The sequence below is a fragment of the Halichoerus grypus genome, chromosome 8 (assembly GCF_964656455.1).
Source record: "Halichoerus grypus chromosome 8, mHalGry1.hap1.1, whole genome shotgun sequence".
Lineage (NCBI taxonomy): Eukaryota > Metazoa > Chordata > Mammalia > Carnivora > Phocidae > Halichoerus > Halichoerus grypus.
In genome coordinates, this window is record NC_135719.1 from 123479687 (window position 1) to 123499916 (window position 20230).

At 44.0% G+C, this 20230-nt stretch overlaps 1 protein-coding gene across 3 annotated transcripts in view; it reads right to left on the reverse strand.

Annotated features, from left to right (window-relative positions):
- Positions 1 to 354: 354 nt before the first annotated feature.
- Positions 355 to 20230, reverse strand: part of DPF3 (double PHD fingers 3) — a 283778-nt gene continuing 263902 nt past the window's right edge. For all 3 annotated transcript variants that reach the window (XM_036099904.2, XM_036099848.2, XM_036099730.2), the window contains 3 exons: positions 14657 to 14769; positions 4641 to 4722; positions 355 to 4101 (listed from right to left, as the gene is read on the reverse strand). In XM_036099904.2, the coding sequence (XP_035955797.1) occupies positions 4031 to 4101; positions 4641 to 4722; positions 14657 to 14769 (266 nt within the window). In that variant the 3' untranslated portion in view covers positions 355 to 4030. The remainder of the gene's footprint in view (positions 4102 to 4640; positions 4723 to 14656; positions 14770 to 20230) is intronic.

Genomic DNA, 20230 nt, shown 5'->3' on the forward strand with positions numbered 1-20230 from the left:
CAATGGGGAGAACAGGGGCCCCTCTTCTCTAACTCTAAAGCCTGAGGTTGCCAGCAATCTTTCTTCAAGAGCACAGGTCTGTCTCCTAAACTTACCCCAGTGGGAAAAGTAATAATAATCATCTCATTTTCCTTCCTTAAACTATCTGAACTCTTCAAGGGGAGGGCCGAAAGGAATCATCGTGCTGTGTTCAAAGTACAAAGCCTAAAATGCGCCACGAATGGAACTCTCTGGGGTATCATGACACCATCACTGTGAAATCCAAACCCTCCCCCAACCTTAAAACCTGTTATCTTCTCCAGCTCTGGAAGAATCTGGCCTCCCTCCCACCCACCCACGGCTCACCACCCTAGTTCCGGTCTCATGTCTGAGCGGGGCCCCGGGGAGCAGCTGCTCCTCGCGGCCTGCCTGGACTTCCCACCCGGCCCTGGGGCCATGACAGGGGCAGGGACGCCGCGGGACTCACAGGTCCTGCTCTAGGTGCTATGCGTCAGTGGGGGGTTGAGAAGGAAATCAGAATGCCAATCTCCAAGCAGGTGCAAAAAGCCGTGTTTCAAAAACAGAGGGTTTCCACTCCCGGCGTGGATCCCACAGCCTCGCCCCCTCTCTGGCCAGGTTGGAGCCACAATATCGGGGTGCAGTGGAACAAAGTCACTCTGGCTGCTCTAGGGATTCGAGCTGGCAGGCGAGGGCATCATTATCTCCACTTGGTGGCCTCTATACCCAGTGACAAGAGATACGCCAGTGTGGGGGCCTCCGTCAGGCCAGGCCCCGTGCCGGGACCTTCACCAGCACTCGCCCTGCACCAACTGGAGAGGCCACCTCTCCCTGCCTCACAGATGTGGAAAATGAGCCCCAGAGGGGTTAAGTCATTTGCCCAAGGTCAACCAGCTAGAAAGTAGCAGAGCTGGGTTTTACACCAAAGTTTCTAAGTGAATGTTACACTGAACTGAATTATAGCCCTCTCCAGAAGTTGGCTCCCAGTCTAGGCGGCGATGATCTTGTAAAAGGGAGTATCCCAAGTATCTTCATTCTGAAATCCCCAACCCCAGGGAAAATCCCTCACCTCCCACCAACAGGAAACCCATGCATGGGTCCTTGTCACAGCTTTGGCCTACTGGCTCTGATCACAGGCAGCCCAGCCCCTAAAACATAAACCCATTTTGATCAAAAGGGAGATTCTGAGAAGGCCATCTAACCTTGGCTAATTCACACAAGAAGGGGGCATAGAAAGCACTGGGGATCCCTCCCTGGAAAGCCCTGCTTTCCAGTGGTTATCTATATAACATAATGCTTTTTCGGTCTCCCAATGTCACTGTGGAACAGGCAGGGCAAGTATTATTATCTCTGTTTCATAGGTGGGCAAACTGAGGTTCAGAGACATTAAGTGACTTGCCCAAGGTCACACAGCTACTGAATAGCAAAGGCAAAATCAAAACCCGGATCATCCATAGGCACCCCATGATGCTAGCTCGTTCTCTGGGGCTCAGAGAAAGACCAATTTGAAGTTTATCATCACTTTCTTTGTTTCAATACAGAAAGTGATAAATGTGGCTCCAGAGATTTTGTCTGCTTCCAGTACCCTGGAAGTGCCGTCCCATAAGCTGGCTTTGCTCTCCCACTTTCCCGATGGGGAAACTGAGATCTCCAAAGAGGAAGAGGTTGGACCCATCCTACAGGAAATGAAACTGGGAAGGGAACTCTGGACCCTCTTAACACCCATTTTAGGGCCTTGAGCACCCCTCCCCACTTCCACTGTGGGGCTACAGCACCCTCCCTTGCAAGACTCAATCCCTCCTCACGGCTTCCACGGGCAGCAGGTGTGATGGAGGCAGATCAGGGCCACCCCATCATCTGCACTGAGGTGGGGAATGAATTTGCACACACGCCAAAGAGGATTTGTAGGAGGGCCACGGTTTGGGGTTTCAGACTTCGTTTTTTAACCTTTAAGCCACTGTGGCATGTGGGAACATTTTGGTAACTTTTTCTATAAAATTAAGTCAAAGTGATTTTCAAAACCAACAATCAGCCTTTGAGGACACCCCACTTTGGGTTTTGTGGGAGGACAGAGAGCCAGAGCAGTTGGGAGAGGAAGTCTGCTCATCTGATGTGACACTTCTGGGGAACAGATGACAAGACGGCACAGCAGCTCCCCAAACCCTCCCTGGACCTCCAGAATCCAAAACAGGTTCCCCAACCAGCAGGCGGAAGGACGTATCGTATGAGGAAGATGAAACTCCCATCTGGACAGGGCCCTTTAAACCAGATCGTTATGTATGCACACAGTTCACTGGGAGGCCACGGGCCCCTACAGGAGAGTGACCCCCGTCTCTTGCCACAGGTCACTCTGCGAGGCCCGGGGGGAGACCGGCACCGCTCGGCTCCGTGCCAGGCTGCCCTGGGTCCCCTGGCCAAGAGCAGTGAGCCCGGGAGGGAGGCTCTTGCCAAGTCGTGGAACACTGCAGCCCGGCAGAAGTGGCCCAACTAGCCCGAGTCTCCAGGGGCTTCTTCAGGAGCTGAAGGACTAAAAATAACCTCGGTCTTTGTTGTGAGCAGCCGGACCACAGAGATGGAGCTGATTTCAGGGCAGCCGAGCATGCGCGGGGGTCCCGCTCACCGAGTCCTGCCCTTTGGGCAAATGATTTTTCCAGAAATGTGTCAGTTATTGTGTGCTGCTGCTGTGGCCACCGCCACCGAGACTCAAAGACAGCCCGAGCCGCTCCTGCCCTCGGGGCTGACTTCCAACAGAGACTTCTCGGAAGCTCAGCCTCCCACCTTTTCTTCTCAAAACATCTTTTTTTTTTTTTTTTTGAAAACAAGAGTCCAGCATGTATTGGGGAGCTTAGGGGGCAAGGGAAGCCCTCAAGCTGAGGATTCTGCATCGTTGCCACTATGATCATAAATAATCCGCTCACCCCGCTTATTTGTTTAAGTGACAGTCATCTCTTCCCCACCCTAAAACCTCCAGAGTCAGGTGTCGGCAGAGAGTGGCAAACACACGGCGTGTAGAAGGAAGAAATTACTTGGGGAAAGGAACCTGTGGTACCACATCAATACTGATGGGCTTCGCAAAGCTGCAGTCCTTTGTACTTGTATTCTGGACTGGGCAGCCTTCACCTGCTTTGCTGGTTCTTGAGTCCCACCAGGGAAAGCTCCAGACCCAGGCTGGTGGGAAGGCAGAGCCTTAGCATCGTTCCCCGGCCATAGGCTGTGGCTCGTCTCACCTCAAGGACACCCCAGCTCTGAAGGTTAACAAGGAACCGCAACGCCTGATCCCTCGCAAAGCCACTCCCGATGGATAACAAATACCGATTGGCTGTGGCCTCCGAATTTTCTTCCCAACACTTCCGCCCACCCCTCAGCACTTCTCCTTCTCTCTCCAGCCCCATCAAGAGACCACCCTGGCTGCAGACAGCACTAGGTATCTGGGGGGGGGGGGGGGCCGAAAACCACTTTTCTTCTTCACAAAGACCAAGGAACAAAGGGATTTTCATCATCAAGATGGCCTCCCGACTCCGAGTCTAGAAGTTTCCAGGGAGGCTTGTAATAAATAACAACTTCTCCACAGCCTTTTGTTCCTCTGCTGAGTTCAGGATAAAGAGCCAAAGCAGGAGGCGAGAGGCTGTGTGAAGATTTCTTGGAACACAATAGATAGAAAACACCAAACTACAACGTGAGTGACTGATCGGTGGTCACAAAAGAGCTTCCCTTAAAATGGGAACCAGTGAGAGGGCCGCAGGGCCAGGGTAAATGTGAGGGGGTTCCACAGGGCCGGGGCTCGGGGTGTTCTTCAAAAGTGCAAGATCCTTCTGGGGGAAATGAGGAGGGGCTGGCTGAAATACTGGAACCTGTGCGTAGGAGGTGAGCAGACACCTCACCCTCTCGGTTCCACACGTCCAAGCCCTCTGTGACCGCGGGTTTTCCTTACAGTGGGTCTGTCTGGATATTTGGGAGTGGGGGCGTGATCTGGTTTGAAGTGGGCTCCGCCTCAGCCTCTCCAGCAGGAGGTCACGTTCTGTGACCCGGGGCCCTAGGCTTGGCAGCCAAAGGCGGAGGCTTTTTCTTTGAGCAGTTCCCAGCACAGGTGGCAGCTCCAGCTTCCTACAAGAAACAAGATGCCCTGCTGACCAGCCGCCCCTCTCCCCCCTCAGGCCCCGCCCCTCGGCCCTAACTCCAGCAAGCCCCGTTGCTCTTTTGACTTTCCCAGTTCAGAGACCGAGGCCCGGTGCCGAACACGGGCTGGAGTCTGTAACTCGGCAGAGGGTAGGTGCTGCTCAGGAAACAGTTAAGTGCTCCGAGGCGATCAGCTGAACTGTTGTAAAGACCCTCATTCCTGGACAGTGCCACCAGCGGCTGCACCAGGCCTGGGCCGGTTCCCCTGGAAGCTTACACCTCCCTACCACCTCAGCCTCACGTCCGGGAGACATCTCCTCGGCCCCCAAGCTGAAGTTTCAGGGGGTGGAACCGTGCCTCTGTTTCCTCATCTGTAAAATGGTAGCGGTCGTACCTACCTCGTAGGATTGTGATGATTGAATGAGACAAGACATGGAAAGGACTTAGCACAAGGCCTGCACCATAGTGAGGGCTCCCTAAGTGGTAGGAGTAGCTGCTGTTGCTACTGTCGACCTCATCATCATTACCTTCTGGGGGCTCAGCCACTGGGGGATTTAAACAGTACATGTGATAGCCACGGTCACAGTCATCACAGAAGAGTAGCTGGTCCTGGTGGAAGACAGAGTAGGTAGAGAGGAGGAGAGAGACAGTGAATTGTTTAGGGCCAGTGTCCAGCCCCACCTACTCCTCCAGCCTATTCTGTGCAGACCCACCTCCCTGAATGCCCCTTTCCAGGCCCCCATTTGAAGTCTTCACTATCCCCTGAATATGCTTGGTGCTTTGCCCACACTTGGAAAGTCCCCCTCTGCCTCCCCAACTATGCCAACCCTACCCCCACTTAAGGGCTCTGCTTAAACCATACCTCCTCCAAGAAGCCTTCCTTGACTACCACCTCACATTCAAGTTTAAAGAGATTCTTTATTCTTCTGAACTCTTGTAGCCAATAACTCTGTTTCCATAAGGGAGGAGAACCACTTTTACGCATTTCTGTGTTCCCTAGTGCATAGAAAGTACTTTAAATGTTTGCAAATTTTAACTGAATTCCTCTCAACCTCACCCTTTCCATCTGTGAAAAGGGCAACGGCCATATCTGATGGTAACATCTATGACACCTCAGAACCTTTCCAGGGTTTCATTACGCGAATATAGAGAAATGCATGCGATGCAATGTCACTTTTCAGATCCCCAAAGCCTCCTCAGGGATGGGGGCTGGAGCCCAGGTGAGAACAGAACCCTCTGGCGTGGCGTTAACTTCAAAGAACGCAGTCTGCACCTTTGCTCCTGCAGCTCCCTCTGGCCAGATGCTCTCCCAGTCCCTGACCCCTGCTCTTCTAGACCATTCCCTACCCACCCTTCAAGTCTTCCAGCTCTTCCATCCTATAGAGATGTCACTAATCTAGCTCAAAGGGAAGTTCTCTCACCTCTTGCATCCCCATAGTCCTCTCTCTTTCTTATGACAGTTAATTGCATTTTCCTTCATGCTGCAAAGCCTGGCATGTGGTAGACATCTACACACAATTGTTTTCTTGAATAGTTCCTTTGGATTATGCCTCCTTTGTCTACTCCTTTACAGATTGTAAGGCCCTTGGGGCAGAACCTTGTCTTAACTCTTTATCTCCACATCTCCTTCAGAACTTGCACCCAGGAGCTACACATTTGTGATCTGCTCCCCATTATTCAGGTTCAGCTCTGCTCTATTCTTTGGACCTGCTTGGATGGCTTGTAAGACGTTTGCAAAACTAAGTTTTGCATCAAATCTCACCCTGGCTCCCCTCAGCACAGAGATCCTGGAAAAAGTAGATATTGAAGTTGGAAAACCCAGCAAGCGAGCAATAAAGGCAGGAGATATCATGAAAGACTTTTTTATCACACTAACACCTTTCAACAGGGCAATGGGAAGCTTTTGAAGAGTTAGCGACAGGAGTGACTGGTCACACATGGAAATTAGAAAGATCTCCCTAGCTGCTGTGTAAGAATAGATACCTGGGTGGAGGAAGGTTGGTCCTAGAGGCTGGAAGACCACTTAGGATGTTACTGCCACCATCCAGGTGAGAGGTGATAGTGGCCTGAACTAGGGTTGTGGCATGGGGGAAAGACAATGGTCTTGTTTCCATTTAAAAGTTAATGATTAGATGTGGAAAATGACAGTGAAGAAATCAAGAATGTCTCCTAGGTTGTGGCTTGGTCAGCAAGCCAGATGATACAGCTACCCATTGAGACATGGGCAGAAGAGTAGATCCATGGGAGCCAGAAGGCAGCCTCAGCTAAAGACATGTCCTACACATCTACAGATCAGGCAGTGGAGATGCCCTGAAGGCAGCTGGACATCAGGAGAGATGCCTGATCATGAGTTATGGATTTAGGAGTCATTGGTGCTTAGATGATAGTGGAGGGCCTAAGAGAGGAAGCCCAGAGTATATCACAGATGTCCTTGAACTTGAGCTCATAGAGGGATGTCCATGAACTTCTTGAAAATATATGCACAACTTTGTGTATAGGTACAAATGTACATTTTTCTGAGAAGAGAGTAAGTCCATAGTTTTCATTGAATTTTCTGAAAAATCAAGGACTCAAAAAACGTTACTGAGATAAAGACCAAAAACAGACCCTTGGGAACACCAAATTTAAGGTACAGGCAGAGAAAAAAGGGACTAAGACATACAGTCAGAGAGGTAGGATGAAAACCCGGACAGTGTGGTTAACTCCAAAAAAAGTCACACCATTGTCTTGGAGCTGAAGTAAGCGAATTACAATATGATTTAGGAATAATACAAGGAGGAACAAGTTAGGGAACAGAAAGTAGGGAGAGACTTTTCAGAAAGTGTATTACTAAAGCCTTAAAGACACCTAACACCTGCTATACTGCTGACCCAAGAAACACAAGAAGGCAGAATGCCCTGGGTTAGACTTTCCCAAAGGGAAACCAGGCGCCTGTGAATTTAAATACATTTTTCATGGGCTGATTGTTGTCTAGCAAAACATTCTCTTCTTTTTCATGTGCTTTTCAGGATAGCTGCCCGTCAAAACCACCCAGATCAGCCAGCTCATGCTAACCCCAGTGAAAAATATAATTTAAGTACCTCTTACTCCCAAGTACCCAAGAACAAGTTCCAGTAGAATGGGAGCCCCATTATGGGATGCGCAGGGTAAATCTCTGACTATGTGAGAGGAACCCTACTGCCCAAGCAGCCTCACCCCTTGATTCCTCCCCTACAGCTCTGCCAACTCAATGAGAAGCCTCTGTATTACACTACTTGTAAAGCCAAAGACCAGAACCAACCCAAATGTCTATCAATAAGAGACTAGTTAAATAAACTAATGAAGAACTATGCAGCTGTAGGAAGAAATTAAGATTATGTCTATATATTGTGGCGGAGTGAGTAATCTCAAGGATATCCAGTGAAAAAGTAAGGTGAGGAAAACAGGTGTGTCTGTTACTATTGTATAAGAAAACGCATTCTTTTTTTTTTAATTCATACACATGAATTCTTTTGGATTCATACACATATACATGTAATATGTTATATTTAAATAGAATGAAAAAATAAGCCATATTTTTTTTTAAATGGTCACCTATGATCAGAGTGAGGGAATAGTGTGAAAGAGTAGGGATAGAAGCTAGATTTCTTTGAATTTCCTGTTTATTTTAATAGACTTGATTCTGGAACCAGTAAATATTTTGCATAGTCATAAAACAAAATTCACACTGTTCTTGTCCTTAAAAAAAAAAAAATGAAACAAGTGAATCTAATTATGTATTAGTTGATGGCATAACCACACAGAAAGTAACTATTCCAAGTGACTTTAAAACAAGTATTTGACTATACATCCTGAGTCAAATATACCTTAAGAACAAAAATAAGTGTGTGTGTGTGTGTGTGTGTGTGTGTGTGTGTCTTTCCAGCAACCATATTGTTGGTGGTAATAATGGAATTAATATTCTGAGAACTTTATGTATCAAATGAGTGATTATGTTGTTACTGAAAAGAATTTTGACATACTTGATAGAAAATACAGATGTAAGATTGATGAAGTTTAAGTAAAAACCCTACAGTTAGTCCTGGGTATGAATTAGAAGTATCACTATAAATTCAAGTATCCATACAAATTCAGCATTTTTTCTTTAAAACAAACAAAACATATTTTCTAGTTCTGTCCATTTAAAATGCCCCAAAATAATGACTACTGCAGTAAAATTTAGCACCCCTAGCACTCCTATTCTGTTCTCTAAAGATCATTGCCCACTAAAAGGAACCAGGAGTCCTTGAAGAAATGGCTGGTTCCAGGTCCAGGGCATGAAATGTATAAATATTTTCATATATTGGAAAACAAGGAAACCATCAAATACTATTGGGGTCATGTCAAAAGGACTCAAGATCCAACCTGATTACATTCTCACTGGCCAAATATAGGACAATTTTAACTGTAATGGATTGAAACAAATCAAATATGTTTAAATCCTTGAGTTCATAAAGATACTATTTAAAAAAAAAAGTCCACTTTGGAAGATGCTAGGAAAACATCCCATTATTTTTTGATTTATTATCTTGATATAATTTTCATCTCAGAGAAAGTTGCAAAATGGTACAGAGAGTTTCTGTACACACTTTACTCAGCTTCCCTTAATGTTACCATCTTACATTACAATAGTACAATCATGAAAAGCAGGATATTATATTAACATTATACTATTGACTAATCTGCAGATCTCATTTGAAATTCACCAATATTCCCACTTCTGTCTCTTTTCCCAGCATCCAATCCAGGATCTCACCTTGCATTTAGTCATCATGTTTTCTTAGTGTCCTTGAATCTATGACAGTTTCTCAGTTTCTTTATCTTTCATGACCTTAATGCTTTTGAAGAAACTAGGCCAGTGATTTTGTAGAATGTCACTCAATTTGAGTTTGTCTGATCTTTTATCATGAGAAGATTGAGGCTATGTACTTTTGGCAAGAATACTACAAAAGAGATGTGCCCTTCTCAGTGCATGATATGGGGGCATATTAATACCAATATGTCTTGTTACTAGTAATGTTACTCTGATCATATAGTTAAGGTAGTGTCTGTCAGTCTTTCCACTGTAATGTTATAATTTTTCCCTTTGTAATGTATTAATAAGTAAACTGGTGAGGGAGATACTTTGAGATTATGCAAATATTCTGTTTCTGACCATACTTTTTGCCCACTAATTTGGGCATCAATTGATTGTTCTTGTTTACAACAACCAGAATGGTGATGCTTGCCTATTGGTGATTTCCTTCTTCCCTCTACATTTATTAATTATAATTCTGCTCTGAGGAAGAGTTTAATTCGTCCCTATTTATTTATTCAAATTTTTAAAATATCAGTATGGATTTTGTTCTTTGAGTTATAACTCAATAATATCATTATTTACTTTGTTGTTCAACTTGTCCCAGACTTGCCATTAGGAGTTCCTTCAAGTTGGTTCCTGTGTCCTTTAGACATGCCTTATCGATTTTTGAGCATTTCCTGACTTTCTGGTACCACAGGATGCTCCAGGCTCCTCTTGTATTTTCCAGCCCTAGCATCAGCCATTTATCCAAGGGTTCCTAGTTCCTTTTACTGGAGAATGGTATTTAGAAACCAGTGTCTGGGTACCATGGATCCTCATTGCCTCGGGGTTGTCATTGTTTCTAGGCCCTCCCAGCCGACAGAATTAGGAAGTAAATGTATGTGTAGTACACATGCATACACCTATATTTATTTTTGTGTCTACCCATATGTGTGCATATATGTATATAGCTATAGATATATATAAGCATATATATACACAATATGTTATATCAAAAAATCCCGATACCCCCTATTCCACCCAACACCATAGGATTCAGTCTAGCCTTCCCTCTATTTGATTATTCTTTCTCTGACATTGAGAAACCTGGCTCTCATTACCACAATGTATAGTTATTAGTTCAGACCCGGACACACATAAACTAGTTGCAGAATGACTAACTTACTACATGCCTGTAAGAAACGCATTTACTAACTAAAGTATAATATTTATGTAGTCATTTCTGCCTTTAGCCTTAGAATACACAGTCATATACTGCTTTCCAAAGTTGCGAAAGTTGGTTCTTTCCTTCCCCACCCCTCAGTATGGTTGCTCTATCTATTTACATTATAGTTAGGTTCATTTGCTACTGTTCATATTCCAGTTTCAGTCCCCGCCACCTACATCATGGTTGATTTGGGTAGTTACCTGTAATATGTAATAAAGGATATGTGCAAAAATACCTTGGTCCTAAGCGTCAGAGCTGTACAAAAATGTATTCTCAGAGAAGTGCCATCTCCCCTTATCCCTACTCTCCCACACCTGTTTCCCCATTCTTTCTACCCCATTCCCACCCACTACTGTAGGTAATCAGTCTCTTTAGTTTCTTGTTTATCCTTCCTGTATTTCTTTAACACAAGGAACAGATACATGTATATTTTCTTACACTTTGCTTACAAGAATGGCAGCATACTATATAGATATTGCCTTTACTTAGCTTTCTTCATTTACCAATATTAAATTTAGAAATACACTGGAAATTATTCCATATCAATGTATGGAATCTGCCTCATTTTTTTTTATAGCGGCAAGTATTCCATCGTGTGGCTGTGCCATCATTTATTCAACCATTCCTCTGCATAACATTTAGGTCATTTCCAATACTTTATAATTATAAACAGTTGCATCCATGAATAACCTTATGCACATATATTTTCATAGTGTTATATCTTTATGGTAGATTCTTATAGATGAGATTGCTAAGTCAAGAGGTAAATGCATAGTAGTTGTGTTGGGTATTGCTAAATGTCCCTACAGAAGCGTGGTACCACTTTGTATTCCCACTGACAATGTATGAGGATGCCAATTTTCCCACAGCTTCATCAACAGAATGCATTATCATACTTTTTTCCCCAGTTTTATGGGTAAGAAAATAGTATCCCAGTTTTGTTTCAATTTGAAATCTTTAATTATGAGTGTGTTCAAACTATTTTTTTTCAAACGTTTAAGGGCTATTTTTATATCTTTTGTGAATTGTCTTTCACGTCTTTTTCCCATTTTCTATCAGGTTTCTGGTCCCTTGTCCCTCAAATTTTAAGAGTTCTTTAAGTATTAGGGATATTAGCTCTTTATCTGTGGTATATGCTGTAAACACTTTCTCCCAGTTTGTTAGTTGTCTTTTTACTTTATCTGCTTTTTACTATGCAAATTTTTATGTGGCCAAATTTGTCAGTATTTTCTTTTATTGCTTCTGAATTCTGAGTCACAGAAAATCTTTCCTTATATATATTTTTTAAAGATTTATTTATTTATTTATTTATTTATTTTGAGAGAGATAGAGCGCGCACATGAACAGGAGGGGCAGAGAGAGAGGGAGAGAGAATCTCAAGCAGACTCCACACTGAGTGCAGAGCCTGACGCAGGGCTCAATCCCATGACCCTGAGATCCCGATCTGAGCTGGAACCAAGAGTCGGACACTTAACTAACTGCATCACCCAGGCGCCCCAGTCTTTCCTTACATTTAAAGAAGAATTCACCCATGTTTTCTTCTAACACTAATACGGTTTTATTTTTTATATTTAAATCCCCAGTTCATTTGGAAACTACTCTTATGCATTATGTGAGATATGGACCTAATTTTATCTTTTCCCAAATGGTTACCCTATTATCTCAGCACCATTCATGAAAATGTAATTTTAGAGGCAACCTTTATCCTAATGCTAAAGATCCATATGTAGCTGGGTCCATTTATGGGTTTCTTTTCTATTCCATTGGTCTATTTGTCTATACTGTTTTAATTAGAGGCTTTATAGTATGTTTTAATATCTGGTAGGCCTAGTCTCTCCTCATAATTTGTTGTTTTCAGTGTTTTCTTGACTATTCTTTCATGTTTATTTTTCCATATGAACTTTACTATCAATTTGTCTAATTGTTTGGTGTTTTTATTGGGTTTGAATTAAATTTGTAAATTAACTCAGGAAGAACTGACATCTTTATAGTGTTGAATCATTCTATCCAAGATCACACAATATCTTTCCATTTGCTCAGGTCTACCTCTGTGTTTTTTTTCAAGTGCTTTAAAATTTTCGTCAAAATTTTGTTTCTTCATATAGGTTTTACACATTATTGTTAAGCTTATTTCTAAGTATTTCTTTTTTGTTGCTATTATGAGTAGGATTTCTCTACTATTATATCCTCTAACTGGTTGTTATTTGTGCATATGAAGGCTATTAATTTTTATATGATAATTTTATATCCTGCTACCTTTAATGTTTGAGTTAGCTTTATCATTGAGTCTCTAGGGTTTCCCAGATACACTGTTATCGTTTGTGAAATAGAGTTTTGCTACTTTGTTACTATTCTTATACCTCCAGTTGATTTCTCTTTTCTAATCACATTAGCTAATATCTCTATAATAATGATAAATAATAATGAAAATAGTGGGCATCCTTACTTGGTTCCTGAACTTAGTAGAAATGCCTCTAGTGTTTCCTCATTAAATAAAATAATGGCTTTAGTTCTAAGGTATAAAAAGTTTATCATATTAAGAAAGTATCCCACAATTCCAATGTTACTGAGTGGTTTGTTGTTGTTTTTTTCATGAATAGGTGTTGAAACTACCTTGTGATTTTGAAAACTGATAAAGGGAAAGAAGCAAGCATTTATCCTATCTTTTCTATATAATCTAAACCTGAGAGTAACCAAATATGAGGTTGGAAAAGTTTCTGTTTGCAGAATTACTCCAGCTAGTAAACAAAGAAGATTTTATAAAATAAGAATATCACTATTTTGCAACCTCTAATGAAATAGTCAACCTCACTGAAGGTCATCAATAGCTGCTACCTTCACAAAAAAGAGATATACCAGGCATTATATACTTTCTGATGAAGAAAAATACACCACTATTTATGAAGTAGTCTTGATATATGTAAGTATATATATATAAAATCAAATCAAGGCCCATATATAATATAATATATTTTTTATATTATAGACAGAGAGAGAGAAAGAAGCTGAATTTGATCAGGATTCTAGTTATAAACACCAATGTACAAAAAACATAAGAGACAGAGGGAAATGTCAAACACCACGACAGGGATGCAGTCAGTACAAACACAGTCCTGGGAAACTCTGTTGAACAAATTAACTTATTTTTTTTAAGATTTTATTTTTTTATTTGAGAGAGAGAGCAGCAGAGGGAGAGGGAGAAGCAGACTCCCCACTTGAGCAGGGAGCCCGATGGAGGGCTCGATCTCAGGACCCTGGGATCATGACCTGAGCTGAAGGCAGGCGCTTAACGACTGAGCCACCCAGGCATCCCTAACTGATTTCTTCAACAAACATTCAAAGTGAAAAAAGAGAGAAAAATGGAGGGAAAACCTATGTATTAAAAGAAACTTTAAAAATAGGGGTACCTGCATGGCTCAGTCAGTTAAGCATCTGCCTTCTGCTCAGGTCATGATCCTGGAGTCCCAGGATTGAGCCCCACATCACGTTCCCCGCTCAGCCAGGAGTCTGCTTCTCCCTCTGACCCTCCCCCCACCTCACACACTCTCTCTCTCTCACTCTCTCTCAAATAAACAAATAAAATCTAAAAATAAATAAATAAAAATAGAGGCGCCTGGGTGGCTCAGTCGGTTAAGCATCTGACTCTTGATTTTGGCTCAGGTCATGAGCTCAGGGTTGTGAGATGGAGCCCGGGGTCAGGCTCCGTGCTGGGCATGGAGCCAGCTTAAGATGGTCTCTCTGCCCCTCCCTCCCCCCCCCAAAAAGAAATATCAACTAGTCACAATGTATGGGTCTTATGTGGATCCCGATTAAAATAAATAAGCTATAATAAAAAATATTTAAGACAAGGCAACATTTAAAACAATTGCAGCAATTAGGATGTTAACTGGATGTTTGACTATATTAAGAAATTATTGATTTTTTTTAGCTGCGTTAACATTTTTATCATTTTTGTTAAAAAGTAAGTCCTTTTCTTTTTGATAAACCTATGAAATATTGGCAGGTAAAGTGATATTATGACTAGAATTATGTGGGAGGAGGTAGGAGTATTTATAAAACAAGATTGGACATGTATTGATCAGAGCTGAAGCTGGTGATAGGCTACATCAGTTTCGTTATTTCTGTACCTTGGCATAAGTTTGAAATTGTCTATAACAGAAAGTGGTTTTTTTTTTTAAATTCTGCATTGATTATAGTTAACATTTAGACCCAATGAGATCACGTACTCTGGAACGTGGTGTAAATGGTCCAGCACATCCCAACCAGAAGCAGCAGGACACTGTCTATCACCGAACCCTCGAGGGCAAATGGCCAGTGATGCAGCCTCTGGCCATCACCTCTGCACCTCTCCTCACAGGCACAAAGAGTACCCAGGGTCCTTGTTGGGCAAGGATCCCAAAGGTCCTGGAGGCAAGGGGCAGGGGGCTAACATTTCCCTAGGAACCCAGTGACAAGAGTCCCACCCTCTTCTCCAGCCCTCTAGGGACTCCCAGATCCTGCAAGGGAAGTCCCAAACTCACGTCATTCTCCGAGGTTCCACAGAGGATGCAGGATTTGCACTCTATGCACTGCCACTTGTAGGTCTTGACGGCCTCGGTCATGTTCAGGGTGAACTGCAGGCAGGTTGGGTGACCTGCAAAAAGCAGAAATGGCAGCATTAGGGTCAGAGGATCTGACCTGTCACCCCTTGACATCGCTTTACCCAAAAACACACTGATGCCCCCCCTTGGAGGGAGGGCAGGGTAGCACAAGCTGGGAAAAAAACAGGGGCCCTACCCACACCCCCCAACCACCTGCAGTTACATCAGATCGAGGCCCAAGAGAGAAATGGCATTAACACTTAGAAATGTGCCCCCCTGAAGGTGTAGCCAGTTGATGAGGACAGGAAGTGGTGAAGGAAACTGTGGCGTGCACTGCACAAGGGAGCACTGTGAATGGCACCAAAATTTCTTCCCAAGCCCCAGCATCAACCGTGGCAGGAGCAACCCATCAGAGCTATTTGGACCTGGGCCTTCCCACCTGCATGGGTGTTCACACTGCCTCTGGGCACAGGGGAGGAGGTCAGAGGGAGCATGTGAGGTTTCCCAGGGCAGAGCTCAAGGGCACTGGGAGGCACTGTGCTGCTATCTAAAGAATCCATGCCCGTGCCCAGGAGACCAGCAGAAGTCCACGCCTTGCCCGGCAACAGAGACCACAGGGAGAGTGGCCTGGTAGGCACAGCAAAGAAGTGCAGCACCAGAGCACTGCAAGGACCAGGTCTACCCACTGGTCCTTACTCTTCTGCATCCCGAGTATCATGGTAGCCGAACCAACAGCAAATCGGGGGAGGACATTAAGCTGTGACCTTAGAGCACACAACGCCAGTGGCCCATCACCTGAGGGTTGGCTTGAAGGGCTGGACTCTGTTCACAGCCACAGCCCACCCAAAAGAGAGATGTCAGCACTGAGAGGACAACTATGAGGCACAGAATGTGAAGACCCTTGACTTTCTATTTGGCAGGGAAGAGAAACTTGGATGACGTTCCCAGGTTTTGCAGGAATCTGCCCAGAGCACCCAGGGCAAAGCCCATAACTGAGTCTGTCACAAAAGAACTGAAAGCTTTGCCTACTGCTGGGGGCCACGCATCTCCAGAGCTCCCAACTCTGCCAAACCAACCACATAGCGCATTGCATTGCTCCTTGCACATAAGGAGACGTGCTTCTAAAGGATACTACAGAGAGGGGGCACCAGTTAGTTAGTCCCACCCACCTAGTACCCTCCACAGAGGTTCAGGACCCCATATGGTACCACCACTGCTTGGTAAAGCCACATCCCAGCAAGAGGCCCCCATTTCCTCCCTTCCAAATATTCAGACAGCTGGTTACATTGTGGTCATTTGGGAACATACTGTCTATTCAGTCAAAGTAAGGATCCTTCAACAATGAGGCTCCACAAATGCAAACCCCACTGACTTGTCTCTGAGAGAGTAAGAGTGGGATGGACATGACTCAGTGGGGAGCATGGGGGACACTTAGCAAGGAACACATGGAAGCATCAGGAGAAAGCAGATCTAAAAGCCTTTCAAGTACTCACCAGGTGCCATCCAACTTAGGAGCTCCCACAGCTCTGAACTAATAACCCTCTCAAAGTGACACCATGGCAATGATCTCAAAGAGAAACAAGCCTAGATGACTATCCAGCTGATATTCTTGAAATCATCACAAAGATCTGTCTAAGAAGAACACTGGCCAGGGTTGTTCTCTATTCCAATCTCTCAGAGACAATACTGGGGTGGGAGTAATAAACACCAGCTTGAGGTTCTGAGTGTTGTGGGCCATGATGCCCAGGTTTCAGACACAGCACCCTTGGGAAGGTTGAAGATGAGTCCACAGAACTGATACCCATATATGCAAGTCGACTTTATCCAGTTCTATGGCCTCAGGCCACATCCCAGCCATGGCCAGCTGACTTGTGATAATTGTTCATGAACTTAACAGGCATTCACTGAGCACCTGCTAGCCCAGCCATTGCAGTAGACAGAAAAGACACAGTGGTGAGCAGGGCACACAAGCCCTTCCAGTCCAGCCAAAGAGAACTCAAGTTAATAAGCCACATGTGTATCTATTTACTTACAAACATGTGATAGGTTCCATGAAGGAAAATCATAATGAAAACAAACCACAGGAGAACCTCACCTAGTCAGAGATGTCAAGGAAAACTTCTGAGAAAGATGTTTAAAGCTGATACCTGACAGATGAAGAGGACTTCACTGCGGTGGCGGGTGGGGGTGGGTGGGGGGAGGCGAGAGGCAGCTGGAGAGGTAGCTGGAGCCAGATTACACAGGCACCTATAGCACTTTTTTAAGGATTTAGGGCTTTAAAATCATTAAGAGGTTTTTTTAAAAAAAAGATTTTATTTATTTATTTGAGAGAGAGAGAGAGAGCAAGAGCGAGAGCACAAGCAGGAGGAACAGCAGAGGGAGAGGGAGAAGCAGGCTCCCCGCTGAGCAGGGAGCCCGATGTGGGGCTCCATGACCTGAGCCACCCAGGCGCCCCTCATTAAAGGGTTTTAAGCAAGGCAGTGACTGGATCACGTTGTGCCTTAAAGGAGCATTCTTTAGCATGAGAGATCTTTGGGGTGATGAAGCAGTCTGTACCTTGGTGGTGGTGGTGGTGGTTACATATGTGGTAAGATTGCACAGAGCCATACGTATACACACATAAGCACCATGCACGCGTGTTATATGTAAAACCGGTAAAATACGAATAATTGCATCAATGTCAATTGCCTGGTTTTGAGAGTGTACTGTAGTTACGTAAGCTGTTACCATTGGGGGAAACTGAGTGAAGGGCACATGGGACCTCTCTATAATATATTTTTGTAACTTTCTATGAAGCTATCATCATTTCAAAATAGAAAGTTGAAAAGATATTTTTAAATAAGGAAAGCACAAATAAAGATTTAAATCATCAAAAAGGAAGGTAGGAAGGAAGAAGCTTCTGTCTAAGAAAAGAAATTGTGGGGGGCTGGGGAAAGGACAGATGCAGGAATTGCTGCCAGGAAGCCAGTTAGAAGGCTGATGCATCTACCAGGGGAGAGACAAGGATCGTTAAGCCAGGGTGGAAATTTCAGGATGGTAAAGAAATAATTGATAGGATTCGACCACTGTTAGAAGGTTGAGAGTGTGGGGATAATGAGACATAGTCTCAAGTTTCTGACCTAAGAAACTGGGTGGGTTACAGAGAAACTTCCTCAGATGAGAAAGAGTATAGAAAGCATAGAGGAATCACATGTGATGGGGGGGGGGGGCCACTCTGTTTGGGGCATATTGGTTACTTGCCAAGTTTGGGAGACCACTGGTGGAAATGCCAAGTGGAGAGTCAAATATATGGATTTCTAACCCAAAAGAGAAATGTGGGTTGGACATATAAATTTAGGAGCCATTGCTAAATAGGTGGTCATCAAAACCATGAGAACTAATGAAGTTATCTAAGAAAAGGGAAAAGAAGAGAAAGGATGAGGAGAGAAGAGAAGAGAGAGAAAAAGGTGTAGGACTGCATGTAGAGGAGTCCTAGACTCAACTACAATGAAAAGAAAGAACCGAGAGGAAACTGGGAAGGATGGCCAAAGAGGTAGACACAAACTGAAAACATGGGGTGAGAGCAGCCAAAAGAAGAGATTTCAAGGAGAGGGTGGTCAGTTGTGTTGACTGCCACAGGTTCTTGAGTTTGTCATTGCTTAATAAAGACCCGGAGTGAGGGAGTGTTGACAGATCAGAGCAAAAGCTGCCCTACTAATAATAACACTCCAGTAGTGTCATCTTCCCTAGGAAGGAAGGTCAGCACATTCCAGAGCATGACATGGAATTCAGTAGTCAAATGTGCATGTGGAGCTGCCTCTGTGGGTAGGGATGGAGGGTGGTATGTGTGTTTTGTGCCAACAACATTCCACAAATATTTATTAAGAGCTAATTCCATGTTCAAGTTCTCTTAGACCACTGGGCCAAGCTCTGGAGACATTTTCTGGGATAGCTTCAGACCAGTGAACAGTAGCAAATGGGTTTTGGAAACTCCTGTTGGAAGTCTCTGAAAAAAATCCCATGGGCTTTTTCTGTGTTCCTGTCTTGAGAAAGTCATCAGCCTCCAGGAAAGACCTTCCAACCCAAAGGAAGGGAACAAAGTTCACACAGCCTCCTCCCAACTCCCAGCACCTCCAGTAAAATGTAGAAATAAGACCAGCCTCAGTGCTGGCTGTAGAGCTCAGCTCAGATCAGCTCAGAACTCAGACATCACTGAAGTTCAAGAGGAAAGCTGGGGATGCAACTTCTTAGCTGGGGAGGATGAGGCACAAGAAGTTAAGTCACCCAAGCAGCCATTAGCAGGTGCAAAAATTATGTCCAGAACTAAATCCTCTGTGTTACCATAACAGGTTGGCTGTCTACTGCCCATCTCCAATAACTGCAAAAGTCATTTGCCAAATAAAACTGTAAGAACACAAATTCTTATCTACCATGGAAATGACTGAAATAATGCACACTGGGACAAAGGACAAAGGGAAAAGTTTCTAAGGAAAGTGCTGGTAGCCCATTTCTAAGTTTGACTGCTAGAACTCCTTATTTTTGCCCAGAACTACTTCCTAAAATCCTTGGAAGTAAGACAGTAGATAGAGTCTTCCTAATGCAAGGGTAGAAAAAAAGAGACAGACTGCTGTAAAACAATTTACTTATAGTCACTCACTATTTAAAGATTCCTAGCTTAACTCTTTTGTAAAGTTAACTATCAGTGTCTAAGACATTTGCTTGGAAATATAGATTTTTTTCTTATCTCCAGTTTTCTTAAAGCAAGGAATACCTGTATTGCTATTCAACTAGCCCAGTGGAGTGAAGGGGAAACAACCCTTCCCAGGTCCCCTGGGGCAAAATGATTCAACAGGACATTTATAAAATTCCAATTACCCAAAATGAATTTAGAAAGCGGTGCACTGTGCATGATTCATCCCAGCCAGATCATCAGAAACCAAGTCCTTCCTGAGTGTTCCGCCAAATTCGTACTATCAGGAGGGTTCAGTAAATCTTCTGCCTGCTTGTTTAGTTGGTCCTATAGTGACTTGGTGTGAAGATGCATTCCTAATCCAACGTTAACCTTTTGCAAAATTGACCTCAATCCTCCGTAAACATTGGGAAAAAATTTAACACATGGCCACCATGTGCAGGAAATGTAACTTCTGAACAAGGCTTTCACCGACAATAGGAATTTGGCTTCAGGGTGCTATTTCAGAAGACGGGAAGAAAGAGGAAACCAGCAGGGTGTAAGAAGCTTCTGAGAAAGAAGCCCATCCATGAGGCTGGGGTGACTGACACTAGAGTCTGCTGAGCTCAATGAAAGAGAGAAGGCCAGCATCTGAAAGCAGCGACTGCTCCCTCACCACCCAAAGAACACAACTCATGTCTTTTCAGAACCCCTGGACCAGAGATGGAGAAGTGCCAGGGACAGCAAACGGGATTTCGTGGTATTTGACTTAGAAGGCACATGGATAAATATCCAGGCCAAAACCAGTTTCACACTCAGAGCTGCCTATTCCTACACATGCTCATGTACAACTGCCCACACACAGT